At 44.9% G+C, this 19,356-nt stretch overlaps 1 protein-coding gene across 2 annotated transcripts in view; it reads right to left on the bottom strand.

Annotated features, from left to right (window-relative positions):
• The window catches only part of HIPK2 (homeodomain interacting protein kinase 2), a 174,947-nt gene that overhangs the window by 18,537 nt on the left and 137,054 nt on the right, over window positions 1–19,356 (bottom strand). Inside the window, exons 7-11 of one of the 2 annotated variants that reach the window (XM_056847106.1) lie at window positions 18,682–18,844; window positions 17,510–17,732; window positions 11,785–11,906; window positions 4,306–4,448; window positions 3,542–3,721 (exon numbers count right to left, since the gene is read on the bottom strand). In XM_056847106.1, the coding sequence (XP_056703084.1) occupies window positions 3,542–3,721; window positions 4,306–4,448; window positions 11,785–11,906; window positions 17,510–17,732; window positions 18,682–18,844 (831 nt within the window). The remainder of the gene's footprint in view (window positions 1–3,541; window positions 3,722–4,305; window positions 4,449–11,784; window positions 11,907–17,509; window positions 17,733–18,681; window positions 18,845–19,356) is intronic. The other variant, XM_056847107.1, reaches the window with a different exon arrangement.

Here is a 19,356-nt window from a genome sequence, read left to right as displayed (position 1 = left end):
AATTGCACATTCTGCAAGGGTCTCCCACTGTCTTGGGTAAATACTGAGCGCTGGTGAGAAGGGGGATGTTTGGTATGCCAAAATGTGCTGGGAGGATCTGCTGCCCCATTTTATTGGCTGGCCAGACTGTCACAGCCTATGTTCCGCATTTCATGTGTGCAAAGAGAGCTGGGCAGAGAACCAGAGGAAATGAAAGAAGGATAGTGGAGAAACAAGGAAGATTTCAAAGCAGCAGTTTTGGGACTGGTTGTAAATTCATCACAGGTCCTCTCTGGCCTGAGCCGGGATGGCCAAGAAATGTACGAGTCTCCGTTTTGCAAAGCGCAGATCCATTTTCGACTCCTCTTTGCCCTGCTACTGAGGAATGCAGCGTTAATTGACACTGGTGCTTTTGACAGATATGCCGATTAAACCCCACTCGCTGAAGAGGCACAGCGTAGCAATGCGAACGGTTCAAGCGTCCGCCCAGGCAACGTGCCTCAACACCCACTTGCAAGGAACCAGGGTAGGGAGCCAGTCCGTACATGGCCAGACTCTTTGCTTGTGCAGTTACAAACGGTGTCAGAACTTGGCTTTGGTTCTGCAGCGCGAAGTGTCAGAGAAAGGAAGCGGCCAACCCTCTAAATGGCTCCCAACTCTAAAGGGCAATGGCTCCCAACTTTCCCCTCTACAATGTTATCCATGTGCACAGTGATCTCTTTCTTACATGTATTCTCTTTGGGGAAAACAGGACCAACTGGGAGAGCCTTTCCACACACCCAGTCAAAGCCCTCCTCAACACTTTTTAAAGGTAAAGGTAAAGGTCCCCTGTGCAAGCACCCATGGGGTGACGTCACATCCTGAAGTTTCCTAGGCAGACTTTGTTTGCGGGGTGGTTTGCCAGTGCCTTCCCCAGTCATCTTCCCTTTACCCCCAGCAAGCTGGGTACTCATTTCACTGACCTCGGAAGGATGAAAGGCTGAGTCAACCTTGAGCCGGCTACCTGAAACCGACTTCCATTGGGATCGAACTCACGTCATGAGCAGAGCTTTTGACTGCAATACCGCAGCTTACCACTCTGCGCCACGGGGCTCCTCAACACTTTTTAGCTTGGCACAATATTCTTGTAAATCACTTTTCAATAGCCTGAAAAGGCAGCCTGGCTGTGGGGGGATTTCAAGACTTTCATCAATCTAACTTTTAATTTAGGGGGGGAAAGAAGAAACTAAAGGTAGATTCCAGTGCCGGAGAGGAGGAACATGGGGGAGGGGGGATTTTCAGGAAATGGTATGGACTTGAAGAAGAAAAGACTTAGAATCATAGAGTTGGAAGGAACCACCAGGGACATCTAGTCCAACCCCCTGCACAATGCAGGAAATTCACAACTACCTCCCACACACACACCCAGTGACCCCCTACTCCATGCCCAGAAGATGGCCAAGATGCCCTCCCTCTCATCATCTGCTTAAGGTCATAGAATCAGCATTGCTGACAGAGATGCTCCCTAAAATCCTGTCTTCTCCCTATCGCCACTCAAGTCTCCCACTCCAGTTTGAAGCGTAGGAGGAACCAAGAATTAGATGGCATAAGCCGAACAAGATTCACACATCTTCACAAGATAATGGTAACTTCCAAATGCCAATAATTTGCAGTAATCTCTGTAATTCGCTGCTGCATTTGCGGCACATGAATGTAATTTCAAGCACAAGGCATGAAGACTGCATGCCACCCTATACCAACAGACAGTCTATATATAACCCGATCTGTTCTGTATATACAGTCGCTCAAGCAGAAACAATAGGCCTTTTAAAGTAGTTCAATATCCTCTAATTTTGCCAAGACATCACTTTAATGGATTTAAACAAGTCCAATTGCAGGGACTTCTGTTGGAGTAGCTTTCAAACTTCCTCATGGGAAACAGAGCAGAACCTTTTACAATGCAGATAGAGCATACTAATACTTTGATACTGAAGCTGCATCGGAGAAATTCTGGGTCACAGGGAAGCAAATGCCTCAACCCCACTTATTCTCTGCCTGCTGTGTCCTTCCCTCCCATGGGTACTGTAGCAAACAAACATTCCAAAAGGTGACCCAACTGCTGAATAAAAAAGATAACGGGAATAGACAGAGAAATGGGAAAGAGACATTAAAGTTCACACCAAGCTGGGCTTGCGGCAACAGAGGATTAGCTAACAACAGAAGTTGTAAAACTGAGGAACATATTCACCAACATAATCGACTACGCCTTACGCAAATTTGTTTTATAGAGATATCTAGTTTACTATGACTTTTCTCCTAGTAATTTCTGCAAACCCAAACCTGCAACCAAGACAGCCAGTCAGGGATCCCTGTCAAGAGTATCTGTGATAGTTCCTTTCTTGCATTTATATCCAGCCCTTCCTCCAAGGAGTCCAAAGGGGTGGATATGGAGGAGTTATTCTGGTTTTTTTTTTAATCAATATGTTCAATCTACACAAGAGGCGTGCATGAAATGTGTGAAGAGAGCATCAAAGAATGCTCTCCGGTTCAACAGGTAATGTCTACTCTTATGGTGTGTGTGTGTTAAGTGCTGTCAAGTTGCTTACGACTCATGGCGACCCTATGATTCAATGTCCTCCAAAATGTCCTATCCTTAACAGCCTTGCTCAGATCTTGCAAACTGAGAGCCATGGCTTCCTTTATAGAGTCAATCCATCTCTTGATGGGTCTTCCTCTTTTCCTGCTGCAACTTTTCCTTGCATGATGGTCTTTTCCAGAGACTCCTGTCTTCTCATAATGTGACCAAAGTACGACAGCCTCAGTTTAGTCATTTTAGCTTCTAGGGTCAGTTCAGGCTTGATTTGATCTATAACCCTCCAACACCACATTTCAAAGGAATCTACTTTCTTCCTATCAGCGTTCTTCATTGTCTAGCTTTCACACCCATACGATGGCATGAATTAACTTGATCTTGGTTGCCAGTGACTCTTAAGGTACTGCTCTGATAATACCATAGTCACCTGTGTCACTTTGCTTCTGCTATGGGGGAGCAGAAGCAAATGATTCCTGCTAGGGCAGCTGATAGGAAGAAAGTAGATTCTTTTGAAATGTGGTGTTGGAGGAGAGTGTTACGGATACTGTGGACTGCCAAAAAACCAAATCAGTGGGTTATAGATCAAATCAAGCCTGAACCGACCCTAGAAACTAAAAATGACTAAAGTGAAGCTATTGTACTTTGGTCACATTATGAGAAGTCACGAGTCACTGGAAAAGACAGTAATGGTAGGAAAAGTTGAAGGCAGCAGGAAAAGAGGAAGACCCAACAAGAGAGGGATTGACTCTATAAAGGAAGCCACAACCCTCAATTTGCAGGACCTGAGCAAGGCTGTTAAAGATAGGAAGTTTTGGAGGACATTGATTCATAGGGTCGCCATGAGTCAGAAGCGACTTGACGGCACGTAACACACACAGGGCAGCAGTGCCCTATTTGAGCCAGCTTCTCTCTCCCTCCCCCCAGAAAGACAGTGGAGAAGGACAGTGTGGAGGGTAAGAGACGCCCTTGACTCCCTTCCCCAGTGCATACCTTGCAGACGACTGGTGTTGCTTATTCTTCCGAGAGGAGGTGGTACTGGTCGGTTGTTGTCTCATGACATGAGCTACACCAACATTCAAGGGCTGGGCTGCTGGAAGGGTGACGTGACTCGCTAAAAGTGCAGGCTGTTGCATGATGGGATTGTAATGGCTACCGTGAGCATGCGTATTTCTGAAAGACAAGAGGGGAAAGGATAATGGCATTTTGTATGCAGATTCTCCATTTGGTGATCAACATGCAGACACTCATCATTCATATTTCTCTGAGCTTCTCAGTGTTACTGAATAAATTGACGAAAGGAGTCACCATATAAGTGGCTTTTCTAACAGCTCACTGTAAGAGACGCAGGAGCCAAACATAGCACATCAGTGTGGCAGGCGAAGCAAAACATGCTGAATAGCCTCCAGACAGGCCTTGGCAACACTTAACCTGTCTCACAATTTCCATCTGCATGGAGATTTGTGCACTTGTTGGTATGCATATGCATGTACATTATATCGTAAGGATGGCTCACTTCACACATTAATCCCCTCCTCCAAGTCAAGGATCTTCTTTGAAGGGCACAAAAGCAAGCATGCAAGCTCCCCGACCCATTAAATAAGGAAAGGACAGGGTGTGCATCCCTCAAGAGGAAGGGCAAACAGCTTTTCACCCAGCTCCTTTGCAACCTCTGCCAAAAGCAGTAGTAAAAAAGGTCCGCGTACCAAGGTATCAGAGCGTGCACCTCACACATACACACGGGCGTGCCTGCTTACCTCCAATCTGTTAGCGGCTGGGTCCCGGCCATGGTCTCGGGGATGACAGTAGCATGCTGGACTGAGGTGTGGGTGGCGACTCCAGTCAGCTGCTGCCAAGCTGGAGGGAGCAGGATTTGCTGGGTACCGCTGGGCCAGGCTTGCTGTCGATCACAACAGACAATTGTTCTTGGTTAAATAAAAATAATCATGTGATGTTAGGCCGATCCCACTCTAGGGCTGACCTCATTAGAAACAGCAGAAGTATCCCGAGCAAAGCCAATAGCTGCGGCTCCATCAGTTACAGACAGGTATACTTGCGATGGTTATTGTGGGTTATAGATCAAATCAAGCCTGAACTGACCACAGAGGCTTTCGTACTTTGGTCACATTATGAGAAGACAAGAGTCACTGAAAAAGACAACCATGCTAGGAAAATCTGACGGCAGCAGGAAAAGAGGAAGACCCAACAAGAGATAGATTGACTCCCAATGGGAGTCAGTTTCAGGTAGCCGGCTCAAGGTTGACTCAGCCTTCCATCCAAGGTTGGTAAAATGAGTACCCAGCTTGCTGAGGGTAAAGGGAAGATGACTGGGGAAGGCACTGGCAAACCACCCCGCAAACAAAGTCTGTCTAGTAATCATCGGGATGTGACATCACCCCATGGGTCAGGAATGACCCGGTGCTTGCACAGGGGATCTTTACCTTTTAAATACACAGAAAATCAGACTCTAGTGCTTCTAAATTATGCATACTGCATTATCATTAAGAAATAAGGAAAGCACATGGCCACTTAGAAGTATGAAATAGATATCCGAAGAAGTGAGCTGTGACTCACGAAAGCTCCTACCCTACCAGAAATGTTGTTAGTCTTTAAGGAGCTACTGGACTTTTGCTCTTTTCCATCAAAACAATATGTGGATCTTTCTTGATTCCTCTCTCCTGCTGTTTTTTCGAAATGGTGCTAGGCTCAAGGCTTTCATACTTGCCCTCCGTGTGTTTTGCAGCTACACTGCTACGCAAGCATCATTCTGTTCAACTCTACTTCCAAAGACATGTTTAAGTGTAATCTTGCTTGGATGACTCAATTTTGGAGTCATATAATATTTTGCAAGCAGGTCACATTCGTATTCCCCCCATGACACAACTGGGCAACTTAATCCCCTTCAGATTTAAGAAATGTGTGTGCTAAGAGAATTGCTTGCTCCTGAAATCCAAGGATGGCAGCTTAATATCCGAGGGCTGTGAGCAATTCTGAACTAAAACGGTCTAAATGTGGCAGGACGGATCTTCACATTTTGGACTCAAAACCAGGAACGCTCAATCTGAACGTTACCTGTTTCACAGACTGAAGTGTGCAAAGAATTTGGGAAAATTGTCGAAGGCTTTCACTGTCAGAGTTCATCGGTTCTTGTAGGTTATCCGGGCTGTGTGACCGTGGTCATGGTATTATCTTTCCTGACGTTTTGCCAGCAGCTGTGGCAGGCATCTTCAGTGTTACTCCTCTGAAGATGCCTGCCTCAGCTGCTGGCGAAACGTCAGGAAAGAAAATACCAAGACCACGGTCACACAGCCCGGATAACCTACAAGAACCGATGAATTTGGGAATAGCTTTTCCCAGGATTTCAGTGTATTAAAATAGTCAAGATAAGTCAAGACAACAACCACAGGACAGCCCATCCAGTTATGCTGGAACCTTCCCTGATTTGGCTCACATTCTGATTGCTGGTCGCAAGCAGGGAGCCGGTTGTTCACAAGCTTTTCAGATGTGCTCAAATAAATCTGGATGTGTCTGTTGTATCATTACACCGCTTTCTCACGTGATTAGATGGCTTTCTTACATCGGCTGCCACTCCCACCCCCACTTCTCTGCCGCTGCCACCACCTCCTCCCATTTTTACAAGGCACGGATTAAAAAGGAAAGAAAACGTTTTTGATTTCTGAGTTGAGGCTTACTGCTTAAGTGTCTTGGAGTGCAATCCTAAGGAAAATCACACCACATTCATCGAAGTCTTAGAAGGGTTTAACTCTGTTTAGGGCTGCACCGTTAGTATGCCTTTAATGTCTGCCAGTGAACCCAGTCTTGTGATCATTTCTTGCAATCACGTCTCAAAATGCCACTGACTGTACGGCCGCAAAAAAACAGACAATGCAATCTTCCTTGGTGGTCTCCTACCCAGGTACTAACCAGGGCCGCCCCTGCTTAGCTTCTGAGGTCTGGCTTGCCTTGGCACCCTTCAACCAGATTGGTCAGATCCAATGGTGATAAACTGCTTATAGTATTAAAAATATAGGATCTGTTCTGCATTTTTGCTGAGGACTTCATTTCTATTTGTCAAATATTATATTTTTGAATCTGCCCCCCCTACCAACTCTACCCAACTGCTCCAGTTTGTTTGGTTTGTCAGTTTCCACCACTGTGTTTGGATCCTGCTCTCTGTCTCCCATGCTCCAGCTGCAAATTTTTCCACCTGGATCCTGCACAATTGCCACACTTATTTATCATCCTGTTCTCAGTGCTCTCTCTCTCTCATATTATTACACTGAACTTACAGGTTGCAATGTGGCTTAAACACTACCCTATCAAAGAGCAGAGATACACCTGTACATTTTTTTGCAAGCACAGTGTCTGGCTGGAGACCCAAGAACCTTGCAAAGATCTCCATCCACCCCCCTTGTCTGACATCACTACTCCATTCTGTCCCGTTTCCTTGTGCTGCTCTTTACCCTGCTCTTAATCGTCCCCTTACCATATTTCTAGTTCTTTGAAATCAAGCTCCTATTAAGAGAAGACCCTCAGCTTACGCTCCAAACTGCCAAGTTCTGCGTTGTTGCTATTAAAATATGCAGAGTTTATTAGAGAATGATTGTTAGAATATTTTACAATTTTATCAATTTTAAGAAGATAATTTTAACCAGGGGTTGCTTTTATTGACCTTATATAGATGTACGGGCAGTCTGTGATTCTGTGATGCAAAACTATTGTGTCTGGAAATTTTGATGTGTTGGCACATGATTGGTCAGTCGACCATATTAATAAATTTGAATAGTTATTTGAAATCTAAGCATTTGAAGCAGAGCAAAGTATGTAGGTATAATTTATTTAGATCACGGGGGGCTGTGTGCCTTTTTAAAAGAAATACACTCCAGCCCTGACCATCATATTTGGAAACCCAGGTCCCTTAATAGGCCTTGCCTCTTTAAGAAGCTGCTGCTGCGTTTGCAAAGAGTGGAACCAGAGCCCTCTGTCCTGGGCAGATAGGCAAATTGATATACTTGTTTGGAGGGGGGCGCCCTGAAAAGTTGTATGTGAGGGTTGGGTTTTTGCCATCTGCTCTGTGGGCTGCAGGCAGCACATTTCATCCAACCTTCAATATCACATTTCCTGCAATCAACATTCATGAAGTTGATATACCGGCTTCAACACTTCAGCCTCTAGTTAATAGGCACAGCTCCCGTGGTGTCAGAAGTAAATATTTCATAGTACCAAGGCCTGAATTTGGGCTGCTATTTTTCCCCTTCCTGCCAGAAGCAGTAAGTATATGAGAGGCTAAAATTCAGCAGCTTTCTCCTACACAGCCTCATACTGTGAAGAGTAGCACAGAAAGAAAGAAGCAACCTAGAAGTAGCTTTCATAAAGTACATTTCTAGCCTGAGCTTATTACATTGTGTGACCTGAAACCCACTTTTAGAAGCCACAAAATGTGGCCTGGAGACAGCTGTGTGGACAATGGGTGATGTTACAAGATGGTGGAAGAGATTCAATTTGCACAGGCTCACAAACACTGCATTTTTTAAACGACTGCTTCACATGTGTGAATAATATGTTCTATCAATTGAAAACACAGTCTAGGGTCAAGCTGAAGGGTACCCTGCCTCACATTAACGTCTTCTTTCCCCCAGGGATTACTCTTTATAGAAGTAATTCACCAAAGGCCTTCATGAAGATGAATGGCGGTTGCAAAACAGTGAGGGATGCCAGGTGTACAGGATACAGCAAGGAAGAATATCATCTCACAGTATGGTTGGCAGGCAAAGCCTGGCACACCCTGGCACCTGGTAGGAGTCCAGGGGGTGGGAACATGGGTGCACCAGTGGCAATGGCGTGACATCATTTTTGAGGAAAACCAAGAAGTGATGTCAGGCCTCTCTAGGAACCGTTGGAAACTCTATGGTAAAACAGTGGTTGCCAGTGGGAAGTCTCCTGCCATAGCTGGAGTCCCTGTCTCACAGCCTTGTGACTGTGCCCAGAAAAAGTACTGGTCAGCACCACTGTCTACTAACCCAAATATGCCTATGATAGTCATTTTGATACATTAATGTTCTACAAAGAAAGTCACCGAATTCTTACATTTTGTTTCCTTTTCACCCCACTCTTTATAATTTTTTCCCATATCTGCCACCTAAAGCCACATTCACATATCTGATGAGTCAGACTCTAGTCCATGAAAGCTTCTGCTGCAATCCTATGGACAGTTATGCTCAGAAGAGTCCACTGAAGTCAATGGGCTTAGAAGGATGGAATGCTATGTAGGATTGGACTGTAATTCTTTAAGATGCCATGAGTTTCTATGTTGTTTTTGCTGCAACCGATTAACACAGGTTTTGTTTTTTGTCATCAAGTCTCAGATGACTTGTGGCGACCTTGTACGGTTTTGAAGGCAAGAGACGTTCGGAGGTGGTTTGCTGTTGCCTGCCTCCCCGTCACAACCTTGGTATTCCTTGGAGGTCCCCCATCCAAGTATTTGCCAGGGTCAAGGCTGAGAGTGTGTGACTGACCCAAGATCACCCAGCACGTTTCCATGGCAGAGCGGGGATTCCAACTTGGGTTTCCCAGATCCTAATCCAACACTTTAACCACTATATCACACTGCTACCACAGCTACCAGTCTGGAATTCTCCAGATTGATTATTTCTATTTCTAGCTCATATTTTCCCAAAAATGCTTTTGTATTTGGTCACTTGGATGTGATTCTTACTTGTCCTGGGTGACCAGCTGAGTGACTCTTTACAAAAGAGTGAGGTCTGTTCACCATCCATTTACAAAAGAGTGCAAGTGTGCATTTGGAGTGCAAGAGATGCCAGCTCGGGAAAACTAAAAATCCTAGGACATGTCCACACTCTAATTTTCACCCCTGATTAAGTGGCATAATTATGGCCTGATTTGTCTCCATCTTTACTTTTCCTTCTGAAGTCTTTGGATCAACCCTTTATTTTTAGTCTGTCACCTGAAACAGCGAACTGTACTAGAGCCAACGAAAAAGACTATAATATGTGTTTGGGTTTGAATTTCAACACCATATATGACTGCAAATATACACAGTCTGACCATCCAACTAATTTTACATGGTGCTTCTGTCCAAACATTTTCCGCATTTCGTTTATAAAATTTCTTTTCCTCTCCTTGGCTTCGAAAACCTTGCTTTCTTGTCCTGCTTTTGAATATTCTGATTTCTTTCCCCTCCCCCTTCCTAAATGGGAAGGATCATTTTTCAAACTGCTCCACTTGGAACAAGATGGGAGGATTTAGCAGAGGTGGACTTTGTTCACGTCCAAGAGGCAAGTCTTTAACAAAGGCTCTTCATGGGAACAGAAGGCAGCATTCAGTTCAATGAAAAATAAAATCAAGCAACCTTCAAGTTCTGTTCCATACAGTCTTTCCAAGATAAGGTGGGCTGGCAGGTGGTGAAGGAAAATGACTGAATTCTAGCACCCACTGGAATGGTATTCAGCCAAGGAATTGTTTTGGCAGGATTCTGGCTCTTGCTGATGTCTAACAACATTGGAATGCTCTGGCTTATACGTTGCATTTGCTTTTATGTACTGATGAAAATTCATTTTGTCTGGACAGTGTAATGGGGTGATCAAAATTCCTAAGCATTTGGAGGCACATGTTTTTATATGGCTCCAAACCCTCATATACTCTGTTCTTATTTCTCGGTCAGTACTGTCTACCCTGACTGGCAGTGGCTCTCCAGGGTCTCAGGTAGAGAGCCTTCCCACACCAGTTATCTAAAATCCATTTTAATTGGATAGCAAGCAATTGAACCTGGACCATTAGAAGAAGAAGAGTTGGATTTTATATGCCAACTTTTAAGGAGAATCAAACCTGATTACAATCTCCTTCCCTTCCTCTCCCCACAACAGACACCCTGTGAGGTAGGTGGGGCTGAGAGAGTTCAGAGAGAACTGTGACTTGCCCAAGGTCACCCAGCTGGCTTCATGTGTAGGAGTGGGGAGACCAACCCTGTTTACCAGATTAGAGTCTGCCGCTCATGTGGAGGAGTGGGGAATCAAGCCCGGTTCTCCAGATTAGAGAACCTGGAGTTCTGTAGAACCTGGAGTTCTCCAGATTAGAGTCCACTGCCCACCCTACCGCGTTGGCTCTCATGCATGCAAAGCACTGAGAAATGGACCCTGATACTACTTGTTACCCCAGAAGCTCCGTTCACAGAAATGGCAGGCTCAAGAATTTTAAGCAATGTCGAGCAGTCCACTTTCTCCAGGAAATTTTCTGTGAGGCAGGACTATCCTCCTACTCATCAGCTGGCAAAGGATACCCTGTGCAGTCCAGACTTCAGTGTGCCAGAAGCAGAGAGCAGGTGTGCAGTGCAAAAAGTTATTTATTTATTTATTATTTTATTACATTTCTACCCTGCTCTCCCCAACCCGAAGGTCGGGCTCAGAGCTGCTTTCAGAGCAAATACCTTGAGCTGTTCACGCAGTGAACCAAACCACACATTAGGAAAAAGAAACCCTTGGAGCAAATTCCCTCCTAGATGGGGTTGCCAGGCCAAACCTTGTAACTGGAGGGAAGACTGGGGGCAGGGATATGGGAGGGACATAATGTCAGTTGTGTTACTATGTCACTTCCGGGGGGGAAACAGAAGCGACAGGATAAAACTACCAGTCTTATAGCTTTCAGAGATTCCTAGAGTCACCCTACATCATTTCCAAGATTTTTCTTGGATTGATTTAGTGACACAGCCAACACCACATTTTTAACCTCCCCCCTCCCCCGCTGCCACTGCTTGGAGCAGTGGCAGGCAGTGGAACTTGAGGATGGGGTATTCACCATCCCAACTAGAGGACTGGCAACCATATTCTCAGACACAGGCTTAGTACTCATAGTCTTGGAACTTCACAAACTCATCCAAAGAGCCAGAGAATGACAGAGTTAGAAGGGACTACCAAGGTCATCCTGCACAATGCAGGAAATTCAGAACTATCTCCCCCACACACTCCCAGTGACCCCTACTCCATGCCCAGAAGATAGCAAAAAAACCCCAATGCTCCAGGATCCCTGGCCAATCTGGCCTGGAGGAAAATTTTGTGGTGCCACCTCTCTCTTTAAATACAAATCTCGCTCCCCCGCAAAATCCTCTTTGTTTGTGAAGGTTGTGGGTTAACCGTTCATCAGATTCAGGGCTTGATTTATACCCCACCCTTTCCCTTATAGCTGAGTCCTGTACAAAATGGCCCTAGAAGAATTAAACGTACCTGTGCTAGGAGTCCTGGCTGGATCTGAAGGGGCTGAGCCCCTGGAGCCTGAGTGACGATAGGAACGGCATTCTCCATCCGCACAGAATACCCAGCATGCTTGGAAGGAGAAGTCTGCAACCCTGTGTAATGGTAACAAAAGGTGAAGAGTTAGCCGTCTGTTGCCCCCTTGGGAAATGGCGACATAAATACTGAACACAGTTGGGGAACGTAATATTTAGAAGTCAACTCCATTTTTATGATAGTTCCAGGGCACCAGAATCAGGAATAGTTCCAGGCCAGGTATTTCTTATAAGTTGCCTTGAGCTAGGAGGAAAAGTAGATTATAATGACTTAAATAAATTGATAAATAAATAAAAGCTGCTATGAATGACTCCGGTGGGCATCATTCTCCTTTATTTGTTTCATTCCATTTGTTCTAAAAAAATAATAATTCTGGATGATTATCTTGAAAAATTCCAAAAACATTGAGATGCAACAACATTGCTGAGTGACTGGGTCATTGTTCAGCATCTCTAAAAGGCTCTCAATTCCTGTAAATAGCACCTCAGTCCAGTAAGAATCTGCCAGCTTTGAACCATTATGCCACACTGAACAGGTTGAAAAGAGCAAAATAATAAGGATTCCAAGCATAATGACTCTTTCCATGTGCATCTGAGCTATCTTAGTGCATCTTAGGGCGAAAATGCATGGTCGCTTTAGCCTCCTTTATTCCCTGTTTCAGCCAGGATTCAGCCAGGATCGAACGTATGCGTTTCGCCGAACGTGTGTTCGATCCTGGCTGAAACAGGGAATAAAGGAGGCTAAAGCGACCATGTGTTTTTGCCCTTAGACAACGAACTAGGTACCATCAATAGGGTTGCCAATTGCCCGGTGGTGGTGGGTAAACTACCGCCCATCCACCAGGCTGCCCGCTGGCCAGCTCAGAGCTGGCGGGCACTGCGGGCTCACGCGCGCAGATGCGGCGCACGCATCACTTTGGGGTAAACCCGGAAGTGACGCGGACGCTCTAGCAATCCCGGCCAAAACTCTAAGGAAACCACAGAGTTTTGGGGCGGGATTGCTAGAGCGTCCCCGTCACTTCTGGGTTAAACCGGAAGTGACGTAGCGCAGGCGCCCCGTGACAGGAACATGCGCGCATCATGCACTAAGGCCACGGCCCCACGAAGCTCCTGCCAGTGAAGCAGCGGGGCCTGGCAAGCCTAATCATCAATGATCCCTGCTGGACTGTCAGATGAATTCAAAAGATCACAGAGAAAGTAACAGAAGAGAATTCAGAAGACCCAGAGGATCCTTTGAAGTTCCCATCATATACTGAAGAGGCTAGTCATTTTTCATTTAGATTTTAAAATGCAACCTGGAAAAGCATCTTGCCTCTTTAGCAGTGAAAGCCGTGCAGTGAAACCTGCAGAGAAATTTTCAGCTGTGTTAACAGTTCTCTTCCGTAGGTGCATAAAGCTTCATTGATTCACAGTACATGAGGACAAATGAGTTTCAGTTTGAAAGCATCCTCCCATACAGTTGATCGTAAGAAAAAATATGTTAAGCCACAAAGACCCAGAATCCCTGCAGTTCTTGATAAAACCCACCCTAAGCATGTCTAAGCTACTGTACAACCCAAGCCTATGCATGGTACTCCGAGTTTAACAGAACTCATACCCAAGTAAAGGTGAATATGACTGTAACCTTAATTAAACAGTGGTACCTCTATATGTCTTGGACATGCTCCGGAAAGAAGATAAGTTTAATGATTTGCTTTCCAATACATCATCCCTGTGACAAGTAGAAAGAGCAAGGTTGCACAAACAGGTATTTGGAGTGGAAGGTCCTTCCCCAGTGCTTGTTCTGTTAAAATCTGACCCTATACACTTTCTCAAACGCCATTTATGCTTGGTAATTAGCAGCGCATTCCAGGCTGAAATGCCCCGCATATTTTTTTGAGTTTTTCACGCTGAACCGTCATTTAGGAAGTGACTGTGAAGCCGGCACATACCTGCTTCACATTTCTTAAGAGCCCCTTTAACGCGACCTTTTGTGTTTGCTCCGCCCCACCTCGAAGAATCCCCTCAAGGAAGCATGCAAAATCACAGTGTTAGCTATGCAAACAGTGGTTGCTAATGGCTGTGCAAATGAAGGATTAGGCGAGTGGGGGGTGGAGTTTCTCCTTTTACGTCAGGACCGTGAATAGGCATTTTAAAGGTCGCATTTTAAAAAAAGAGCTTTGAGCGAGCATCAAAATTTACCCTGCATAAATGGCCAAAGAGTAACAAAACTTTCTTTTGGGGGCTGGTGTTAAACACGTTGTTGTTTTTTCGCCGTCAAGTCACATCCGACTTATGGTGAGCCCTGGTGGGGTTTTCAGGGCAGGAGACATTCAGAGGTGGTTTGCCATTGTCTGCCTCTGTGTCACAACCCTGGTATTCCTTGGAGGTCACCCATCCAAATACTTGCCACAGTCAACCGTGCTTAGCTTCTGAGATCTGACGAGATCAGGCATGGATAACTTTAACTTTAATGTAACTATTTCAGAGGGCAGTTAGGTTAGTCTGCAGTAGGAAATCTAGATTTGAGTCCAGTAGCTCCTTAAAGACCATCAAGATTTTGGGGGTATAATCTTTTGAGAGTCAAAAGCTCCCTTTGCCAGTTATTAGTTATCTTCAACAGTTATCTGACAAAGGGACCTTTGACTCTCAAAAGATTATACCCCCAAAATCTTGTTGGTCTCTAAGGTGCTACTAGATTAGAATTTTAATTTAACTGGACATTTTGGTTTTAACTACAGACATTTACTTTTGTTGCCTTAACTACCGTTACCCACTCCAAATTGTTAGAAAGGGGGTGAACGCCATAAATCAATCTATGGGACCATTTCCCAGCGATTCTCCAATAAAGGCAAACTCGGCATAGCAGTCTGCTCTGAAAAAAGAGAAATTCTGTTCTCTGAACGAAGGGTAGCCCATTGCTAAAAGCAAAGGTAGAAATCAAGAAGCCAGCAGCCTGCCGCCCTTTCAGCGCCCCCGTTCCCTTTGTGCTGTGAGACTTGAAGAAATCACCAAGGATTTAAAAAATTGCCCAAATAGTCAAATGTCTTCTGTAGCTTTTGTAAATAAGACCCAGGAGACTTTTCAGGATTTCACCCTCCAGCTCTTTTATGTTATTTTAACCCTGCATAAAAAGGATGAAACGTCTACTGCGCAGCAGTGTGCCGAGACATCAGTGTCAGCAAAGCGCTTTAATATCTTTGGATAAAAACAACAAGAGATGGAGCCAGGTGGCAATAGCGCAGGCTTCCAGGCAGCAGCTGAGCCCAGATGTGCAAGGGCAAGCGCTAGTTTTGGATAAGAGTGGAAGCCAGCGAGCGAAAGGGGTCATTCCCTCGGTCTCCCAGCCCCAAGAACCATCACCAAAATCCCCTAACAAATTAGCAATGGCCACATTGAATTACAAAATCACACAAGGTTGGAAGAGACCACAAAGGCCATCCAGTCCAATCCCCTGCCATGCAGGATCCCACAATCAAAGCGCTCCTGGCTATTGTATTGTAACCCTTCACCTGTGAATAAGCTCATATCATACTTCTACACCTTGTTAAATGCACCTGCGAAAGTCAGGATCACCCACCAATGCAGAGAATCTGCAGCAGTACAGTTATGCGGATGAACCAAGAGTAGGGAGGGTTGTGGGCAGGGCCATGGGGGAGCTGCAGCATTGCATGTGGCGCTGCATCGCTTCCGGTAAAAAAACGGAAGCGACAAAGGGTAGCTCAGTTGACCACCAGGAAGTCTATGGTAAAAAGACAGAGTTTCCAGTGATTCCTAGAGCTACACTTTGTCACTGCGGGTAAGAACTTCCAGTAAGAACACAAGGCTGTGGTTTTTTAAAACATTATAAAACAGTTTAGGATTGCCCTGTAAATCTCCTAGCATTTGCATACGTCTAAATCAACAATGCTAAAGAAAAAAAAGCCATTGCAATAAACATCTTAGAAGAGGTATCCCCTCCTGTGCATGACAGAGGAGGAGGAATGACTCTTTTAACAAGGTATCACTTTTGGGTTTTTTTGTAAGTACCTGCATAAAAATAATTAACAATGTTTTTTAAACATTTGCCTCACAGTTAACCAGGGGAACCTTTTTAATTAACGAAAAAAGGTTTTAATCAATTGATAGTTCCTTCTAATGATAACTGTGCTGGTTGAATGCCTATGACTAAGGCAGAGAAGCAGAGCAATGCACAGACAATGTTGGGGTTTCTGCACATCCAGAGAAACTCTCAAATACTTAGAATTTTTTTTTTAAACGACCTTCTCCATTTGTCCAAGGAGGACTGTGCATACTCTAGGAGGACAGCTCATTATCAGCTAAAGGTGGAAAGCATGACAGGAGAAGAGAGGGGGATAGGTTTGCTCATGCAGGATATAGTACAGATTTGGTTCAGGGAGAAATTTCCCATTGATTAATTCCCCGGGTGATTTATCGCCATGGCCCAATTTGTCTATCTTACTAATCAACTAAATTAATCAGCTACTCATGCCCTGGCTTGGTCCTTCACGACCCTGACTCCGACTCCATCTAAGGTATAACCATGTCCAGGATCGAAGACACTGAGCGTCAAGCTGATATATCTAGAACACCAGATTTCATATGCCCACAGAGTGCCAAATATGTGGTCGCCCCAGCAGCCTATTTGGCCACATTGGAATCCAATAACATCAGGAGAGCGTTCACCCTTGCCAGGTGTGCGGCACTCCCCTCTGCGGTTCTTGAAGTCAAATTTAAGAAGATCCCTTTTATAGAAAGAAAGTGCCCATGCCTGCTCCATGCTCCTACGGTGTATCTTCTACAGCACTGGTTCCCAACCAGGGGTCCATGGACCCCCAGGGGTCCGCGAGAACTAAATTAAGGTCCGCAAAACAAAGTTATAAACCCATAATAGATTAATATTTTCAATTTAAAGTTCTCTATTATAAAATATATACTCAAATATTATTCTAAGTTTAATGTTTAACTAACAGTTATGATTAAAGTTTATTTTCAAATTCTCAGAATTTTTATTTTGAACCTTGGGGTCCCTGCACCGAACAAAAAAGTCCTAGTGGTCCCTGGTCAAAAAAAGGTTGGGAACCACTGTTCTACAGGAAGGCTAGAATTAAAATGATTAACCCTTTGCTAGAAAAACTCTCTGGAGAAATGGACAAAACTAAAGTGGATCACTTGTTAGCAGGCAATAATCCCCAGGTCTCGATCAAGGTTGCTAGATACTGCATGTTGATATGTACGGTTCGGAAATTACAGCTGTAACTTTTTAATTCTAATTTATTTATTTCAATAATGGTCATACTCTTTTTTGATAATGTTCTTAAGGTTTGTTTTCAAATTTGTCTTGACCTTCTTAGTAAGGCCGACGATATTAATTCTTGTATTTTTATATTGTTGGTCAAATGACCGTAATAAATCGAATTGAAATTGAAATGTCCAGTTCTATAATTAGGATTTATCTTTGTATCTGCACTTTTCCTCCCTTTCCTTGTAGTGTTGATGGAGTTGCAGGACTTCTTGATTTTGTTTCATTTACCTAACTGGAAGATTTGCCCCCATGCTGAACAGGGAGTCCTTGTTAATGAAAGATTGAGCTTGAAGGAGGCAGCAATCCAAACTGTTGGAGCAGTTGCAAGTGAGACGCTACGAAGTAGAAACCAAAGCAGCAAGGAAGTCCTGCCTCTTACCTTGAAAGCCTGGAGGACACACAATGAGGGCTTGCTGGAAGGGGTCAGGCCGGGCACAGATCTGCGCCGTTCCCGTCTGCAGGGGCACGCTCCTCTGGGCTACCGCGGCCATGGATGCTGCCGAGGGCTGGTAGAGTGCAGATTGGTAGTTTAGTATGGAGACTTCAGGGTTGGCTAAGGAAATAGTGGCACTGGTGGTGGAGGTGGAAGCCAGGTTGGTGGCCTAAAGGAATGATGGGATTTAAAATAAAAACAAAAACAAAATATGACGGAGGTGATAATGGGTTGTTTTTTGGGGAGCGGGGGAAATAAAACAAACACTGAAAAGAAAAAAGAAGTAGCCAAACAAAATGTTGTAAGGTCAAAAAGCAGACAGAGGGGAAATATGAGTAAGAAGAGGGAAGCGAAGGATGGGAAAATGTGAGACCTTTCCGGTCATTATCCTACACAGTTTGCTTAATGTGGCCAGCCAAAACAAAAATGAAGTACAGTCACAGAGGAGAGGCCTTACGGGCCAATCAGTCCAACCCCCTCCCCACCGCTGCTCAACATAGAAAATCCAAATGTAGAACATGCTTGACAGATGGCTATCTGGCATCTGCTTGAAGAATGCCTACAAGGGAGAGCCCTCCCGCCGGCATGTCAGTAGCTGTCCTTTCTAGCTCTATGTACTAAACCCCTCTGCACACTGTCTCCCCATGCAGTGAAGGAGAGCAGGTTTGAGAATGCTGGCACTCTTCCCCCCCCCCATGCAACCTGCATGGCGCAAATGCACAGAGGAGCTACCCTCGCGCATGCCCCTCCCAGTGATCAGCAACATTTTAGAAAGCAGTGTCGCTGATCACAGTGAGGGAGCACTGGGAGGGACTGTGGCTCAGTGACAGAGCATCTGCTTGGCATGCAGAAGGTCCCAGGTTCAATCCCCGACATCTTCAGCTAAAGGGACTAGGTAGTAGGTAATGTGAAAGACTTCTACCTGAGACCCTGGAGAGCTGCTGCCGGTCTGAGTAGACAATACTGACTTTGATGGGCCAAGGGTCAGATTCAGTATAAGGTAGCTTCATGTGCTCATGCAGATACTTCCTCCAGGAATTTACTCCATGAAGACGACTTGGTGACTGCACAGAGGAGGGGGGCAGCGCTCTTGGTCTACATAAAGATTGTTTTCTCACCTGGTTATGGACCGTATTGAGCTGATTGTTGAAGGTCATGGTTAAGTTGGTTGACGTGCTTGGGGCCACATGGGTGATGAACGGTGTCTTGCTCTGGTTGACTGTGTCATACATGTTCACCCGCCGCTTGCAAATCTCCATGTTCTGGAAACAGGACTTGACACTGTTTATAGAGAAAAAGGGCATGAAAAGCCAGAGAGTAATGCTAATTCCTCAGAAGAACAAAATCAACTGAGTACAAACAGGGTACTGTCCATGTACAATGTGGATTATCATACAGCTAATAGCTGGGGAGAGGGTTTGGGTAGTTTAAAAAATTCACACTATAAAGGCCCTGTAAGTTGATGGTACATGTTTTTGCAAGAAAGCCTTGGGTTTACAGAAAAATACAAATATTTTAAAAAATTAAAAGGCGAGGGGGACTAAAAACAGGACCTCAGTAGCAATGTTTGCGCACACCACATATGCAGAAAAAAATCCATAGGGTGGCACCACAATTGCTGGATGATGGAAGGAGGGTAGCGGGATGGATCAGGAATGGCAGAGGGAGTGAAAGAAGAGATAGTAAGGGAAGTGAGGGGGTGAGGAGAACGGAGGATGACAGGTTAGGGATGTGAGAAATCAGGAGCCAGAAAGCAAGAGATGGAGAGGGTGAGAGTTCAGGCAGGGCAGGGA

This window comes from Euleptes europaea, chromosome 3, assembly GCF_029931775.1.
Source record: "Euleptes europaea isolate rEulEur1 chromosome 3, rEulEur1.hap1, whole genome shotgun sequence".
NCBI lineage: Eukaryota > Metazoa > Chordata > Lepidosauria > Squamata > Sphaerodactylidae > Euleptes > Euleptes europaea.
This window is presented reverse-complemented; position numbering and strand designations above follow the sequence as displayed.